The sequence below is a fragment of the Rhinopithecus bieti genome, unplaced genomic scaffold (assembly GCF_001698545.2).
Source record: "Rhinopithecus bieti isolate Rb0 unplaced genomic scaffold, ASM169854v2 scaffold_12155, whole genome shotgun sequence".
NCBI lineage: Eukaryota > Metazoa > Chordata > Mammalia > Primates > Cercopithecidae > Rhinopithecus > Rhinopithecus bieti.
Window position 1 is genome coordinate 3,906,494 of NW_016807423.1, and position 14,287 is coordinate 3,920,780.

Here is a 14,287-nt window from a genome sequence, read left to right on the forward strand (position 1 = left end):
CTTCCTTGGTGTTTTCTTTTTTATTTATTATAGAGCAAAGATTTACATGTGGAATCACTTTCCTTAATTTTAGAAATATCCTTTGTAGAACTCATTTACATCACTTCTACCATTCTAACCCTCAAAATAAAGGATGTTCAAGGTGCAGGTAGCATTATGTCTTCTTTTTATTTTGTAAAAGCAGGGTCTTACTCTGTTGCCCATGCTGGATTACAGTGATATGATCATAGCTCACTGTAGCCTCAAACTCGTGGGCTCAAGGAATCCTCCTGCCTCAGCCTCCCAAGTAGCTGGGACTACAGGTGCATGCCACAATGCCTGGCTAGGTTTTTTTTTTTTTTAATTTTTTGTAGGGACAGGGTCTTGCTCTACTGCCTAGGCTGTTCTCAAACTCCTGGGCTTAGGCAATCCTGCCTCGGCATCACAGAGTGCTGGGAATACAGGTGTGAGCCACTGCACTCAGCCTCCTTCATATTGCTTTAAAATAAATACAATTCCATTCCTTGAAAAATAAGTAGGAACCTAGGAATCCCCAGTACAGATTCTAATATGCAAGAATTCAGTTATCACGATGTAATTAAATAAGTTTCTCACCAACAATATTCACATTTCAGTTACCAAAGTAATAACTGAGTAATTGCATAAAGTAGAAATAGTCGCCGCTAGCTCTTTAGTCCACAAATCACTCCATAAATGACAGATGCATGAAAACTAATGACCCTCACTTCTTTCAAAGTCTGTCCAAGATCAGCCACTGCATCTGTTATTCATTTCACACACACACACAGCAAAGTGTGTAGTTGTGTTGCCTCTGTCTTTAGCAATAAACTCATGCATTTTATAGAGTTGAGAGGGAATTGACCACCAAGGATTAATGTACACCAAAGAAACAAAAAATGATAGGGCACAGTGACTCACGCCTGTAATCCTAGCACTTTGGGAGGCCATCTGAGCCCAGGAGTTTGAGACCAGCCTGGGAAACACAGTGAGACCTCTCTACAAAAAATTTTTGGCTGGGCATGGTGGCTCATGCCTGTAATCCCAGCACTTCGGGAGGCCGAGGCGGGCAGATCACGAGGTCAGGAGATTGAGACCATTCAGGCTAACACAGTGAAACCCTGTCTCTACTAAAAATACAAAAAATTAGCTGGGCGTGGTGGTGGATACCTGTAGTCCCAGCTATTCAGGAGGCTGAGGCAGGAGAATGGCGTGAACCCGGGAGGCAGAGCTTGCAGTGAGCTGAGATGGCACCACTGCACTCCAGCCTGGGCGACAGACTGAGACTCCATCTCAAAAAAAAAAATTTTTTTTTTTTTAATTGGCCAGGCATTGGTGGTATGCACTTGTCCCAGCTACTGAGGAGGCTGAGGTGGGAGAATATCTTGTGCTTGGGAGTTTGAGGCTGCAGTGAGCCATGTTTGTGCCACTGCACTCCAGTCTGGGTGATAGAGTGAGAACCTGTCTCAAAAAACTAAAAAAGAAAAAAAAAATTTTTTTTTTTTAATGGTGAGACTAGAAGTAAAATTTGAGTGCAACGCAAATGGAATTGTAGATGAAATAGCTGATACTGGACTGTGAATACTGTTGCCATTCTAGAGACTAGATATACAGCCAGAGAAACCTTGTGAAGGCAAACTTACAAATGAGGAAAGAGATGGAAAGGATGAAGATGTCTCCAGGGAGTGACACTAGTGAAAAACTTCACATTAAAGCGACTCTTGGAGATATGTAATGACATTGGAAGATCAAGTGATAAAATGTTGGAACTAAATCCAAACTTAGAAAGGAGTAAAGACAATTTGCCAAAGCACGGAAAAGATGCTTGTTCTATATTGTAAGTTATAGAAGGGAAAAAAGAAGACAAGCATGGTTTTTCATACAGAAATAAAGCACTTGATTCTCAATGTTTCTACTGTTTTAAAGTTAATCTACTAAATATTACTATTTTAATTTTGTTACGCATTGAACAGAGTTTTTAATACTTTCACACAATTTTTTTTCATTGTTTAGTTTTCGTTTTAAGGCTTAAAGATTCATACTTTTCTTTTCTTTTTTTTTTCTTTTCTTTTCTTTTCTGTTTTTTTTTTGAGACAGAGTCTCGCTCTGTCGCCCAGACTGGAGTGCAGTGGTGCGATCTCGGCTCACCACAAGCTCCGCCTCCCGGGTTCTTGCCATTCTCCTGCCTCAGCCTCCCGAGTAGCTGGGACTACAGGCGCCTGCCACCACGCCTGGCTAATTTTTTGTATTTTTAGTAGAGACAGGGTTTCACCGTGTTAGCCAAGATGGTCTCGATCTCCTGACCTTGTGATCTGCCCACCTTGGTCTCTCAAAGTGCTAGGATTGCAGGCATGAACCACTGCACCTGGCCAGATTCATACTTTTTAAAAGGACTTTTGGACAATTTTTCTTTAAAGGGCACGGAACAATTGTAATTTTCCCCAATGATGATTAAGATCGCTTTGCATAGTTTCAGCAAGCAGGACATTTTTGTAGTCCTGCACTATTGTGCAAAATGAAGACTGACTATATATGCTTTTTTAGATGAGTATACAAAGTAACAGCTTTCTGTTTTTTGGGCAGAGTTGGGAAGGAGATGAAAGCAGAAAATGTGGTTGCTCTCTTTGCAGGAGCATATTGATTGCTTTCAGAGCACAGCCTCGTGATGAAAACATTCAGGCATTTAGTCTATTTTATAATTTACACTGGATCATAAAACTAGACTCACCTTTCTGCATATCAACGAATCCACTTTTTATGCTGTTCTGAAAATTTAAATATTCATGAAGATTAATTCAAGTGTAATTATAAGAGGTACCTTTTTCACATTGAAGACTAGATGTCAAATAATGTTCCAGAATCTTTTGGTACAAGATTTTTTTTGTTGTTGTTTGTTTGTTTTTTATTTTTTGAGACAGAGTTTCACTCTGTCACCCAGGCTGGAGTGCAATGGCGTGATCTTGGCTTACTGCGATCTCCGCCTTCTGGGTTCAAGTGATTCTCCTGCCTCAGCCTCCCAAGTAGCAGGATTACAGGTACCCACCACCAAGCCCTGCTAATTTTTGTAGTTTTAGTAGAGATGGTGTTTCACCATGGTGGCCAGGCTGGTCTCGAACTCCTGACCTCAGGTGATCTGCCTGCCTTGGCCTCCCAAAGTTCTGGGATTACAGGTGCAAGCCACCGCGCCAGGCCTAAGATCTTTAATTGGAAGTCATTGGACCTCAACTGCATACATGTAAACTAACTCTTCTGGCCAATCAGAAATTATATCTGATCATTATCCTGTATATTACCTACTACATTGCTGGTTGAACTACTTCCAGTACTAGATATGCAGTTTTGCTATAGATGATGGTAGCTATGATGATACCAAAGAAAAGGCTCTTTTTAGCCCAACAAAAATTTTAAAAGAACATTGAAAACAAGCAGAGTGGATACATAAGAATTATGCATGTGCTCATGGAAAAGCAATTTCAAACAGACATGTAAAGGAAAATGAACCTGTTCTACTCTGATATAAAAACAATGCACAGTATTTCATTTGCATTTTAAAAAACAGTACCAAGATTATATGCAGCATTTACAAGTATCTTACCTTGAATCACAGTGCAGGATTCCACTGCTCCCCATCAATGTACTCTGAATTTAATATGGGCTTCTGTGATACAAAATGGGGCGAATCTGCTGAGACTTGCCCTCGGGGTTTCCTTCCTTAACCAAATCCTATTACATATTGCAGGGTCCATGGCCTTCTTCTCAAAACAAAGAATTAAAACAAAATCAAGATCCTAAGACAAAACATACCTAACTCTTTTAAATAATGAGCAATGATTTCTTGTCATTAGATGCATTCCCCTCACTCAGGAATAAGGGATCTTTAACAGTCTCTTCTTTATCCGCTTAGGCCAAAGAAAAAGCCAAAGTGATCACTATATATTAAAATTTAGATATTAGTTTTATTTTCTCTAAGTTTTTATACTTCCTAGTTAAAGAAAAAAAAGCCAAAATGCTCATGTTCTGGTTTTCTATGGTTTAAATAGCAACTTAGGATGGCAACATTGGCTTCTGCGGCTTTACAAAGACAACTCCCTTGGCGTATGGCCAACAAAGGATCTATCTAGCTTGATGGCAGCTGGGAACAAGTCTAACTTTCTGGAACTCATCATTTGAGGCTTCAGTGGCAGCACACTTCTTTTCATTTGCCTGCTCCATTATCTCATGAGTTGCCTCTTTGATTTCATTTCTCCCCCCCACCCCCCCCCCCTTTTTTTTTTTTGAACCTCAGTGCCTAGCTCAATGACATCTTTATGATCAGTTCCTAGATTACTTTCCTTACCTGCTGGCCCTTCTGTAAAGATTCCTTGGACTTCCTTCTGACCCTTCCCCTCCTTGGCATCCTCTTTAAGAAGCTAAGGCTCCTTGAGGAAGAGATGGTATTGGATGCCTTGGGCCCTCCACACTTTCCTCAGGGACGTGCAGCAGCTGGGGATCCAGGAGACCAGATTTCTGCTAACACAGCCCCACCCAGTCATTTGGTCACCCTGGAGAGATCTGTGGCCCACATGACCCTGCAGAGGTGGCACACTGGCTGCAGAGGCTGAGCAGAAGCTGAGGTGGCTACAACTCTGAAGCAGGTGGTAGCTCAACAGGATGAGGTCCAGGAGGAATGGTTCGTAGCAGGAAGGGGGAAAGGAAACTGACTTCCCTGCTTCTTTCCTTAAAAGTCTCTCAAATGGTACTATGTGGGGGTCTCTAGAGAAGTTTCATTATTTTCCAGAGGGGAACACTCCATCTTCAAACCTAGGGTAAAAATGTAGTATATGTGTGGGCACCTGGGCTAGGGGTTCAGCCTCCTTTTTGTAGATTTTCACAGATTGTTTTCAGCTCCATGGCTGACTCATGCCTTGTGTTTTAGTATCCCTGAGCCCTGGGCTTCTCCTCTTCCCCCAAGAATAACCTCCCATCCTCCAGCGCGGGGGAGATGTTATAAACCTGGCTCCTGGTGTGTGTGGGGGTGGGATTACCCCTACCCACATCCAATTTCAGTTCTCTGCTTCACACCCCACTCTGTCTCAGAGTCCTGAACCTCTGTCTAGAGTTCTGGAAACCCTGTGCTCAGAGGCATTCCATCAGCGTGCATTTTGTGATTCCTGCCATCTCCTCCATCAGCTTTCTATCTCCTGAACACTCTTCCAGTTTTTTTCTATTGGTAACATTTTCCTTCCATTCCCTCAGTGGTGGGTTTTGTATCCCTTTGTGATCCTTTATTAGTATTAGGAGGGCAGAGCAGATGATTGTGTGCAATTAGCCCACCATTTTTATCTGATTTCTCACTTTACTTTACCACACAAGGATTTCAACCAGTGGACTCAGCCAGAAATGAGAAAAGTGAGACTTGACTTTAAAGTAATATTTTATTTCTCTGGGCTGTGCACACTTAGGGCATTAGATCCACAGATGGGCTCCTCTGCTGGGATGCTACTTGTGGCGATCATCTCCTAGGCCCCATGTTTTAGCCTTGTACAGAGTGATGTCACTGCAGACCCTGAAGTAATTCAGCCTGCGGTCATGGCGTTCTGGGTTGACCTAGAAAGGAGGATGCAGAATCAGGAAGAAGTCTGTGAGGATGCAGGAGCACCTGGGTTTGGAGTCAATGGACTTGGCTTATATCAGGCTTCACCCTCCTGACCTGTGGCTGCATTGTGGAATGGAGATGACCACATGCACATCAAAAAGGTTGTGAGATCAGAGGAGAATAACCTATGCACAGTTGTGGTCTTCCCTGTCCCACTGCCTGACTTGGAGGCCACAGTATCCTCAGCACCTAGAGCAAGACCCAGTGCACACTAGGTATTCAATGCATATTTGCTGAAAGAATGAATTTGTTGAAAGAGTCACATAGAACCTGAGTAATAGTTGGCACTCCGACACATCGATCTTATAGAAGTTACACCGTGCAAATAATTTTAAAAATGTATTTCCAGAAAATGTTACCAGGAGATGAGAGGCTGAGTGATGGTCCTTGAGTCTGGCTTTGCCAGTGTCCCAATACTGAGGTTGGAGGTATCTTGTCTATCCAAGGTGAAGCCCTGCCAGGGGAGAAAGGAGCTTCCAGTTGCTGCTGATCAAGCCCCAACTACTTCACTCTGAAGCTCCAACTTAATTACCTCTTCCAGTTGCACAGCACCTGCATCTAATGGTTTTTAAGGTACACTTTCTTACTATGCTAACAGTGGCCTCTGATGGCATTGTCCCCAGGTTTATAATAATGAACAGCATGGAATATTTGCAGACCCTTTGCAGCTCCAGAGTGCTCACTGATCTGGAGACACTTGCCATCTGTGATCTGCAGAGCCTACGAAGGTCTGAGCAGGGCAGGCCACACTTGTCCTTCCTGCCATCGTAAGCCTGCATGAGATGTCCTGGAGGGTCAAAGATGCAACATCTCCACAGGCACACTTTGTACTTGTGTGAGCCAGGTCTTTACTTTTTTTTTTTTTTTTTGAGACAGAGCCTTGCTCTTTATCCCAGGCAGGACTGCAGTGGTGCTATCTTGGCTCACTGCAAGCTCCACCTCCCGGGTTCACGTCATTCTCCTGCCTCAGCCTCCCCAGTAGCTGGGACTATAGGCGCCCGCCACTGCACCTGGCTAATTTTTTGTATTTTTAGTAGAGACGGGGTTTCACCGTATTAGCCAGGATGGTCTTGATCTCCTGACCTTGTGATCCACCCGCCTCGACCTCCCAAAGTGCTGGGATTACAGGTGTGAGCCAGCGTGCCTGGCCTGTCTTTACTCTTTAACAAAATGAAGAATGGTGAATTAATTTACTTGTGCTTTGTGCTATTTTTCTAAGTTGCTTCATGATCTATCTTGGCTGATTTCTGTCTTCATGCCAACACTCCTTTCTTCACAACCTTTCTTCTCCCTAGCAAAGATTTTTTCCTTGAGCAAACTCTATTGAGGCTCCCTGAACTACTTTTCAACCAGGTCTGATGTTGGGATTTCCATTTCCTCTGCATTGTCCAATTCTAGCAAAAATCCTGCTAAGGTGATTTAACCAGAACCCCCCCACCTTTCATATCTGATCACCCTTGATATCTGATTGGGTTCCTCATCCTCCACCACTCTCTAGGGGATGTCTAATCCTGCTAGCCTGCCTTCAGCAAGCACCCTGTTAGGTGGAAGTTAGCCAGAATCTACCCCTACCCCTGATGTTTCCTCCTAGTATTTTTCCATCACTGACCCCCACCTTGTTCCTTGGCTACACAGTCGCACTTGCCCATGCTATAATCAGAGTTGAGGCCAGTCTCTCTCCCTCCCTCACTGCAGAACCCCATAGTGGTGCCTATGCCTTTCACAGTAGTTTCCCCACTTGAAAAGTCTTCTTTCTGGTTTTTAAATTTAAAATTTATTTTTTTCCACTAGCACTTCCAGTACCATTCCTTCTGGTTTTTAACAGTCATTGAATATTGGCCTGTTATTCATATTTATATTCAATAACTGTCACTGAATACATATTTTAACACTTTTCTCTTATTCGTGATGTTAGATCTCCCCACCTCCTCTTCCTCTTTGAGTGTTTATCTTCTCCAGCTCTCTAACCATACCTCTCCTTTTGTACCAAGTCCCTCCTTGTAGGTGTGTATATATGTATACATACATGTGTATATATACATATATATGTACATATTTTGTGTGTGTGTGTGTATATATATATATATACACAAAAAAAAAAAAGAGAGAGAAGAAGAATAAAAAAAAGTTAGGGAAAAATACAGAATAGTTGCTTGATAATGTAGGTGTTGAAGGTTTTACTAAGCAAGGCACAAAACCCAGAAACCATAATGAAAATTGGTTGTATATTTGATGACTTAAAATGAAAACCTTCTGCATGATCAAAACATAAGCAGATTTAAAGACTTGTGTGGCAGAAATTTCTTTGACTTGTCTATTCCATATTGCACATTTCTCCCTTAAAAACAGAAGCGCTGTATTCCTTAGGGTGATTGTGTGCCAAAGTGGCTAATTGTGCCTTTCCAATCAAACAAGGAGAGGATCCTTACTCATATGTCCATTTTCTATGTATTTTGTTTTAATTTTGAAATTTTTTAATTTTAAAATGTTATTTATTTATATATTTTAAAATTAATATATATATTTTTTAGAAAGAGTCTTACTCTGTCACCCAGGCTGGAGTGCAGTGGCATGATCTTGGCTCACTGCAACCTCCACCTCCTGGGTTCAAGTGATTCGCCTGCTTCAGCCTCCCCAGTAGATGAGACTACAAGCATGAGACACCACACCCAGCCAATTTTTGTATTTTTAGTAAAGATGGGGTTTCGCCATGTTGGCCAGGCTGGTCTCGAACTCCTGACCTCAGGTGATCCACCTGCCTTGGCTTCCCAAAGTGCTGGGATTACAGGCATGAGCCACTACGTCCAGTCACATATCCATTTTTTATGGATAAGGAAGCAGAACTCAGAGATATTGAGTGGCACACCCAAGACCACCTTGCTGATAGCTGATGGAGTTGACTCAGGTGTCTGTCGTCAGTACCTTTATTTAAAGACACAGTGTTTATCATGTGCCAGACCCTGTTCCAGGTACTGCACAAATATCACCTAGTTTCATCCTCATAACAAGCTTTTGAGATAGGTATTAGCTGTATTAGCTCCATTTTACAACAATTAAACTGAGTCATAAGAGAGCTTAGTAACTTACCCAGCTGGTAAGAGGTAGCCAGGTTCAAGCCCAGGCATGTCTAGCCCCCTGCTCTTATTCTACAGTCACCACCTACATTGCCGCTGTGTTTCCTCGTGTTTCCTGAGGAAGGAGCCACGCTTACCAAGGGCTCTAAGTCCCATCCAACTTCCTGGTTTTCAGTCTGTGTCTCTGGGTACTTCTTCCTTGGTCCCTGGGCAGTATGGTGAATGAGATTCAGAAACCTGGCTGGGAGATGAGGTATGAGTTATGAAGGAGTCAGGCTTTGGGACCAGAGGTTGGTCCTGTGCCCTTTCCTGCGTCCACATTGTTCCTTTCAGGTAGAGCATCTGGGCCTTGGAGGTTTGCCTCAGCCTCGAGACCAGGGTGTCTGGTCTCTCCACTCATTTTTCAACAAAGATGGTGGTGAGCTCAAACTCTATGCCAGGTATGGTTCTGGGTGCTGGGCATAGAGTGCTGAGTGACAGTGTGGTCCCTGCTTTCCTAGAGCTCATGGTCTAGACGGGGCAGAGGACACAGTATGCAGGTTTACAAAATGACGTGATGGTGGCAGACGGGGATATGCGCTGTGAAGAAAGGAATAGGTGAAGGGTCATGTGCAGGCAAGAGCAGCTGCTGTAGAGGGGGCAGCGAGAGAAGCCTCTCTGGTTGACAAGCAGGAGCCAGCCCTGGAAGAGGCAGAGGAAGAGCACACCGCAGGCAGCAAGAGCAAAGACCCCGAGGCATGAGCAAGTTTGGCCAGTGCAGCACAGCAGAGAGTGAGGAGCAAGCTTGTAAGAAGTGAGGTCAATTCTTTGTGTACTGAAATAAGTATGGCTGCCGACACCAGATGGATTTGCAGCTCCATAGTTCTTCTGCCCTATCAAGTCTCCACCAGAGACAGGCAGGCGGACAATGGAATGAACGTGGGCTTTGGAGTCAGTGCTAGTACCGGCTTGTTGGGTGGCATCACTTCTCTGGGCCACACTTCACTCATCTGTGAAATGGGAGGAAAATGTCTATCTCAGCTAGATGGCTGGGAATGAAATGAAGGAAGGTGATTCAAGGGACTGACACTGGGCTGGCACATCCTTAATGTAAGGGAGAGGGCAGCTAACTCCTGCCTGACTTTCAGGACCCTCATTTCCTGTTGTATTCCTTACTGCTACAGGTTCTTAGCTTGCACCCTTAACCCTAGTCAGGAGAGAACACTACGGATAACACCTTACTGCCTGTGATGATGCCCTCTCTATTAGTCTATTGACTTGTCTGCCTCCTTCATAAAGATCTGAGATCCTCTGCTCCCCTACTTCCCATCCCAGCCACAGTCATCTGTCCTTCACCAAAGTTTGCTCGTAGAAGGTAGAGGGGAAGAAGGAAAGCTTTCCAAGAGGGATGCGGTTTTCCACCAAATCTCTCTCCTCCCTCACTCCCAAATAGGGCCCTTTCTCCACCTGTATGTTGTGGCCATGCCAAACTACTTGTAGCTTTGTTTCTCTTTCTGTAATTTTCCATTGAACTTGGAATGTCCTTCCACAGTCTTCTCCATCTCACCCTGTGGTCACCTCCTCCAAGAGGTCTTCCCAGAACTCCACTGCCTGATGGAGGCACCTGTTTCCTATGCTGTTCTCACACCAGTCATAGTCCCTCTTTACTTGTCTACTTATTTCCAAGTCTACTTCTCTTCTTCTTCCTTATGCTATGAGATCTCCCCAACCCAGACCTAGCATAGAGATTACCTAATAATGAAAATAACAATGGGACTAATATTTCCTGAGGAACACGTACCAGCTACTATTCTATGCACTGGCATTGTTTTGCCTAATCCTCACATCAATCCTGAGAAATAGGCTAAGAGAGGTGAAAAACCTGCCCAATATTACAGTTAATGAGTAGCAGAACCAGGATTTGAACTGAGTTGGTACAGCTTCAGAACTTGTGCTTGTAACATTTACATATCTGATGAATGAATGAAGGCAATGTTAAGCCAGTAGGAACACTAGTTGGCTTGACAGTTATAGTTGCATATGTCCATCTTTTAAAAATTATACTAAATTTTTAAAAAAAATATTTCTTATTCTATCTGCCACAGACTGAGTAGCCATCTTTTCTGAGCTTGGTTAGCATGAGTCCCATTTCCAGGATCAAAGCAGAGGACTCTGATGCGTGCTCCAGGGTATCACTACCCTGAGAGGTCTCTCCAGCCAGTCTGCCTCTCTGGGCTGTATCTCAATGGCATTTCAAACCCTAGGACTTACCATCTGCAGGTTCCTCCAGGTTATCATGCCAAGACATGGGCTTCCTGGTGATTGTGTGAACTAGAAAAAAAGAAAAAAAATTGGCATCATAGGTTCAGACTAAAACATGAATTCCCTGCCCTCTCTAAGACCCACCTTAAACAGGGCACCCATCTGGCACTGGTACATGCCAGGTATTATCCTGGGTGCTAGGATAATACATGATTGGATAAGGCCCTCAAGAACCTGACAGTCTAGAGTGGCACTGCCCAGAATGGTGGTCATCAGCCACATGTGGCTCCTTGAATTTGAATAACTAAAATTAAATACGATGTTCAGTTCCTCAGTCACGTTAGTCACACTTCAAGTGCTCAATAGCCACATGCGGTTAATGGCTACAGTTTTGACTACAGCCAAGACAGAGAACATTTTCATCACTGATGAATTCTCTTGGACAGTGCTGGCCTATAGGGAAGGCCAAAGAGGTTTGCCAGGCAGTGATCTATGCCCAGGAGGGCGCATGGTAACAGAGGAGCAGCACCCACATTCATCCACTCAGCTCGTAATTACTGTGCACTGAAGAACAGGCTGTAAACAAGACAGAGCTGGCTCCTGTGTCCCCTGAACTTTTACTCTATTTGTGGTGACAGGCAACTGGGCAAATGTAAGTGTGATGGAGAACAGTAAAGCAGGTTACGTGGATGGAGAGTTGGCACTGGGGCTGGGGTGTGGGTGATGTATCTCTAGGGAGATACATATTAGCAGAGCTTTGAATGAAATGAGGGAATGTGCTGTGTGTGTGGGAAGCATATGAGTGTGAGCCTGGGGAGTTTGAGAAACGTCAAGAAAGCCAGAGGGGCTCCAGTGGAGTGAGCCAGATGGAGAGTAATGGGAAATGAGCAGACACCAGTAGAAACCAGTGGTCTCCAAGCTGCTTGTCTCAAACTCCTATCAGTAAAAGGACTTTAGAGCATGCGCCCTTAAAATATGTATAATTCTGTAGTTTTTATGTACTATTATCAGTATATTAGCAAAGAAAATTTCTATCTTTAGAAATAAAAGTAATCAATACAAGTTGTAATATTTTCTCCCTTTATTCCAATGGCTCACATGCTCAAGGGACATGAGCTGGGAAACAGCATTTTCCCCAGAAAGCATGAAGGTTGCCTGAAGAGATTATTTCCATTGTTGGAATGGACCCAGTTTGAACGGCTTTCGACGCTAATTTGCTTTCCTGAAACTAGTGGTTGGGGGCTCCAGAAGAAAACCAAGTTAGTTAGAAGGAAAGTGAAGACAGTACATTTTCTCTATAGAGCTGGGCAACAAAGTGTACTTTACTTATTAGGCACAGAGTTGGGAAAGGCATTCAGGAAGAAGCAACAATGTTTATGCAGGTAAAGTGGGAAATGACATGATGCATTTAGGAATTCCATTTATTTAGAAACAGCAGGGGGAAAGGAGTGTGTGTGGGATTCATCAGCAATGGCTGGTGCAGAGTAGCCACCAAAGTATTTCTTAAAGGAGCAGGGTAAAGTCGGGGAGAGGAGTATGGGATGAAGCTGGCAGGAACCAGAGCCAGTTCCAACGCGCCTTATGTCCGGATTGATTTAAACTTTACCTCAGAAGCTATGAGAAGGATTTTAGGTAGGATTGATATGATCTAATTGTCCTCCTAGCATAGCACTAAGCTAGCAAGGGTGTAGGCGTTTGGTCGGAGGGGCCAGCTTGGAGGGAAAGAGAATAAGGGATTGGGAGCCCATCAGACCAATCCAGGCGGTAAGGACTAGGGCCCTGCAGAGGCTTCAGGAATGAGGATGCAGGCAGAGGCTGTTTGAGGTGTTACTTAGAGCATGAAAGTACCTGAGCAGAGGCAGAGAGGAATCCACATGCATGATAGTGTCTTTCACTGAAGCAGGAACAGGTAGGTGAGGGGAAAGGAATGTTAATAAACAGGACTTGTGCCTTTTTTAAGTGTGTGGAGGGAGGGAGAGAGACCTTGAGGAGGACTCCGAGGCTTCTAATGATCACGAGATCATTAGATGATGAGAGTGAATGATCCTGATCATGAGAGTGAATCATCCGGGGCCTTTTGCAGAGACAGGGTATTCTGGAGCAGCAGAGAGTGGGAAAGGTGGGGATGAGCCTGGCTTTCCTCCTGCTGGGTGTGAGGTGCCTGTGGGTGGTCCAGAAAGGGGAGCTGGGAGGTGGTTGGGCTGTGCATCTGAAGCTCCATTTGAGACCCAGTGGCATTCAGGGGAAACTGGTGTGACAGGACAGATCAAACTGCCCAAGGAGGGTGCACAGAGACAAGAGTGGAGGGTAGGGCTGTTTTATCAGGGGGCACACCGGGAACTTTCCGAAGGACAATATAAGAAGCCTGAAGAAAAACCTTTCACTTGTTAAAACCGAAAATACAAACAAAAACTAAACACAAACAGCCTGCAAAATATAATTATTTCAGAAATAAAATCATAAAAAGCTATACAACCTTTTTTTTCTTCTACAACGAAAAGGTTTAATCGTGTTGCGCATGAACTTTAATACAGCGAATACATCTGATATGATGTGGCCTCTCCAAAGTCATGGTTCCTGAAATCTAGGAAAGGGGGCGGGTGCTGGGGAAAGCGTTTTTGCTGGGACCGCGTTCCCTTCCCGCAGCCCGGAGGGCTCCTTCCCGGACGCCCTCCCGCTGTCGCCCTTCCCCCACCCCACAGTGCCTCTCACTCTTGCGGAGGGGATTCACGTGATACTGCGTGTAGAGTTTCTGGGTTCGTAGCTCCTTGAGGTACAGTTCCCGCAAGATCTGGTTCTGATGGACCTCATCTGGAATCACCTTCTCTCTTGGGTGTCCCGCCATGGCCTTGGGCTGCCCCGCGCCGTCTTGCCTGGGCCTTCTACAGTTTCCAGGCAGCGCTTCCCCGCTGTCTCCAGGCAACGGCGTCCCGCGGTCTCCAGGCAACAGCGCTCTGGTAGTGCTGCCCGGTCGGGGCGGGTCTCACTAGGCCAGCCCATTCCCCTGCCTGCATTGCCCCGCCCTGCGCCCGCCTGTCGGGATCTTAGTTCGCGCCCCGCCCTTTTCTGGCGCCGCACTCACATATCAGGCCCCGTCTGGTTACTATAAGGTCCCCTGGATACCGCCAGGAAAGGGTTTCCCGGCAAGGGGCAGACCCAAGAGGTAAGGGACAGATGATTGGACCTCACCTTGGCCAATCATTTTCTAAAAAAGCTTTTGGAGGGAGTCAGAAATCTCTCCCACCTTAAAGCAGATGCCCAGAATCAAAACCTCACAAAAAAACCGGAGGTTTCCTCTCTGAGAGAACGTTCTGGCCAAGTTAATCTTGTGGCCAAGATT

The 14,287-nt window shown here is 44.7% G+C and overlaps 1 protein-coding gene across 8 annotated transcripts; it reads right to left on the reverse strand.

The window, feature by feature from the left end:
• Positions 1 to 5,397: 5,397 nt before the first annotated feature.
• Positions 5,398 to 13,834, reverse strand: CFAP144 (cilia and flagella associated protein 144). 8 transcript variants are annotated; one of them, XR_001887304.1, is made up of 5 exons: positions 13,660 to 13,749; positions 13,424 to 13,531; positions 10,957 to 11,016; positions 8,844 to 9,695; positions 5,398 to 5,583 (listed from the first exon to the last, which is right to left on the reverse strand). XR_001887304.1 is itself a non-coding variant. In XM_017881953.1 (5 exons), the coding sequence occupies exons 1-5, from the start codon at positions 13,790 to 13,792 to the stop codon at positions 5,553 to 5,555; spliced, it is 423 nt and encodes a 140-aa protein (XP_017737442.1). In that variant the 5' UTR covers positions 13,793 to 13,834; the 3' UTR covers positions 5,398 to 5,552. The 8 variants fall into 8 exon arrangements, 5 of the variants coding, with proteins under 5 accessions (XP_017737442.1, XP_017737443.1, XP_017737444.1 ...); XM_017881953.1 differs by lacking the exon at positions 13,424 to 13,531 and adding an exon at positions 5,992 to 6,086 and having other exon boundaries at positions 8,844 to 8,947; positions 13,660 to 13,834; XR_001887302.1 differs by lacking the exon at positions 13,424 to 13,531 and adding an exon at positions 5,687 to 5,821 and having other exon boundaries at positions 5,488 to 5,583; positions 8,720 to 8,947; positions 13,660 to 13,834.
• Positions 13,835 to 14,287: the final 453 nt, after the last annotated feature.

Excerpts from the sequence above, each read along its gene's own strand:
- CFAP144 (XM_017881953.1), bottom strand. The coding sequence starts at position 13,792 with ATGGCGGGACACCCAAGAGAGAAGGTGATTCCAGATGAGGTCCATCAG. Across the intron at positions 8,948-10,956 it reads CCTGGAGGAACCTGCAGATG|CCAGGTTTCTGAATCTCATT; the intron begins GTAAGTCCTAGG and ends CTCATCTCCCAG. Across the intron at positions 6,087-8,843 it reads GATGGGACTTAGAGCCCTTG|GGCTTCACCTTGGATAGACA; the intron begins GTAAGCGTGGCT and ends CTCCCCTGGCAG.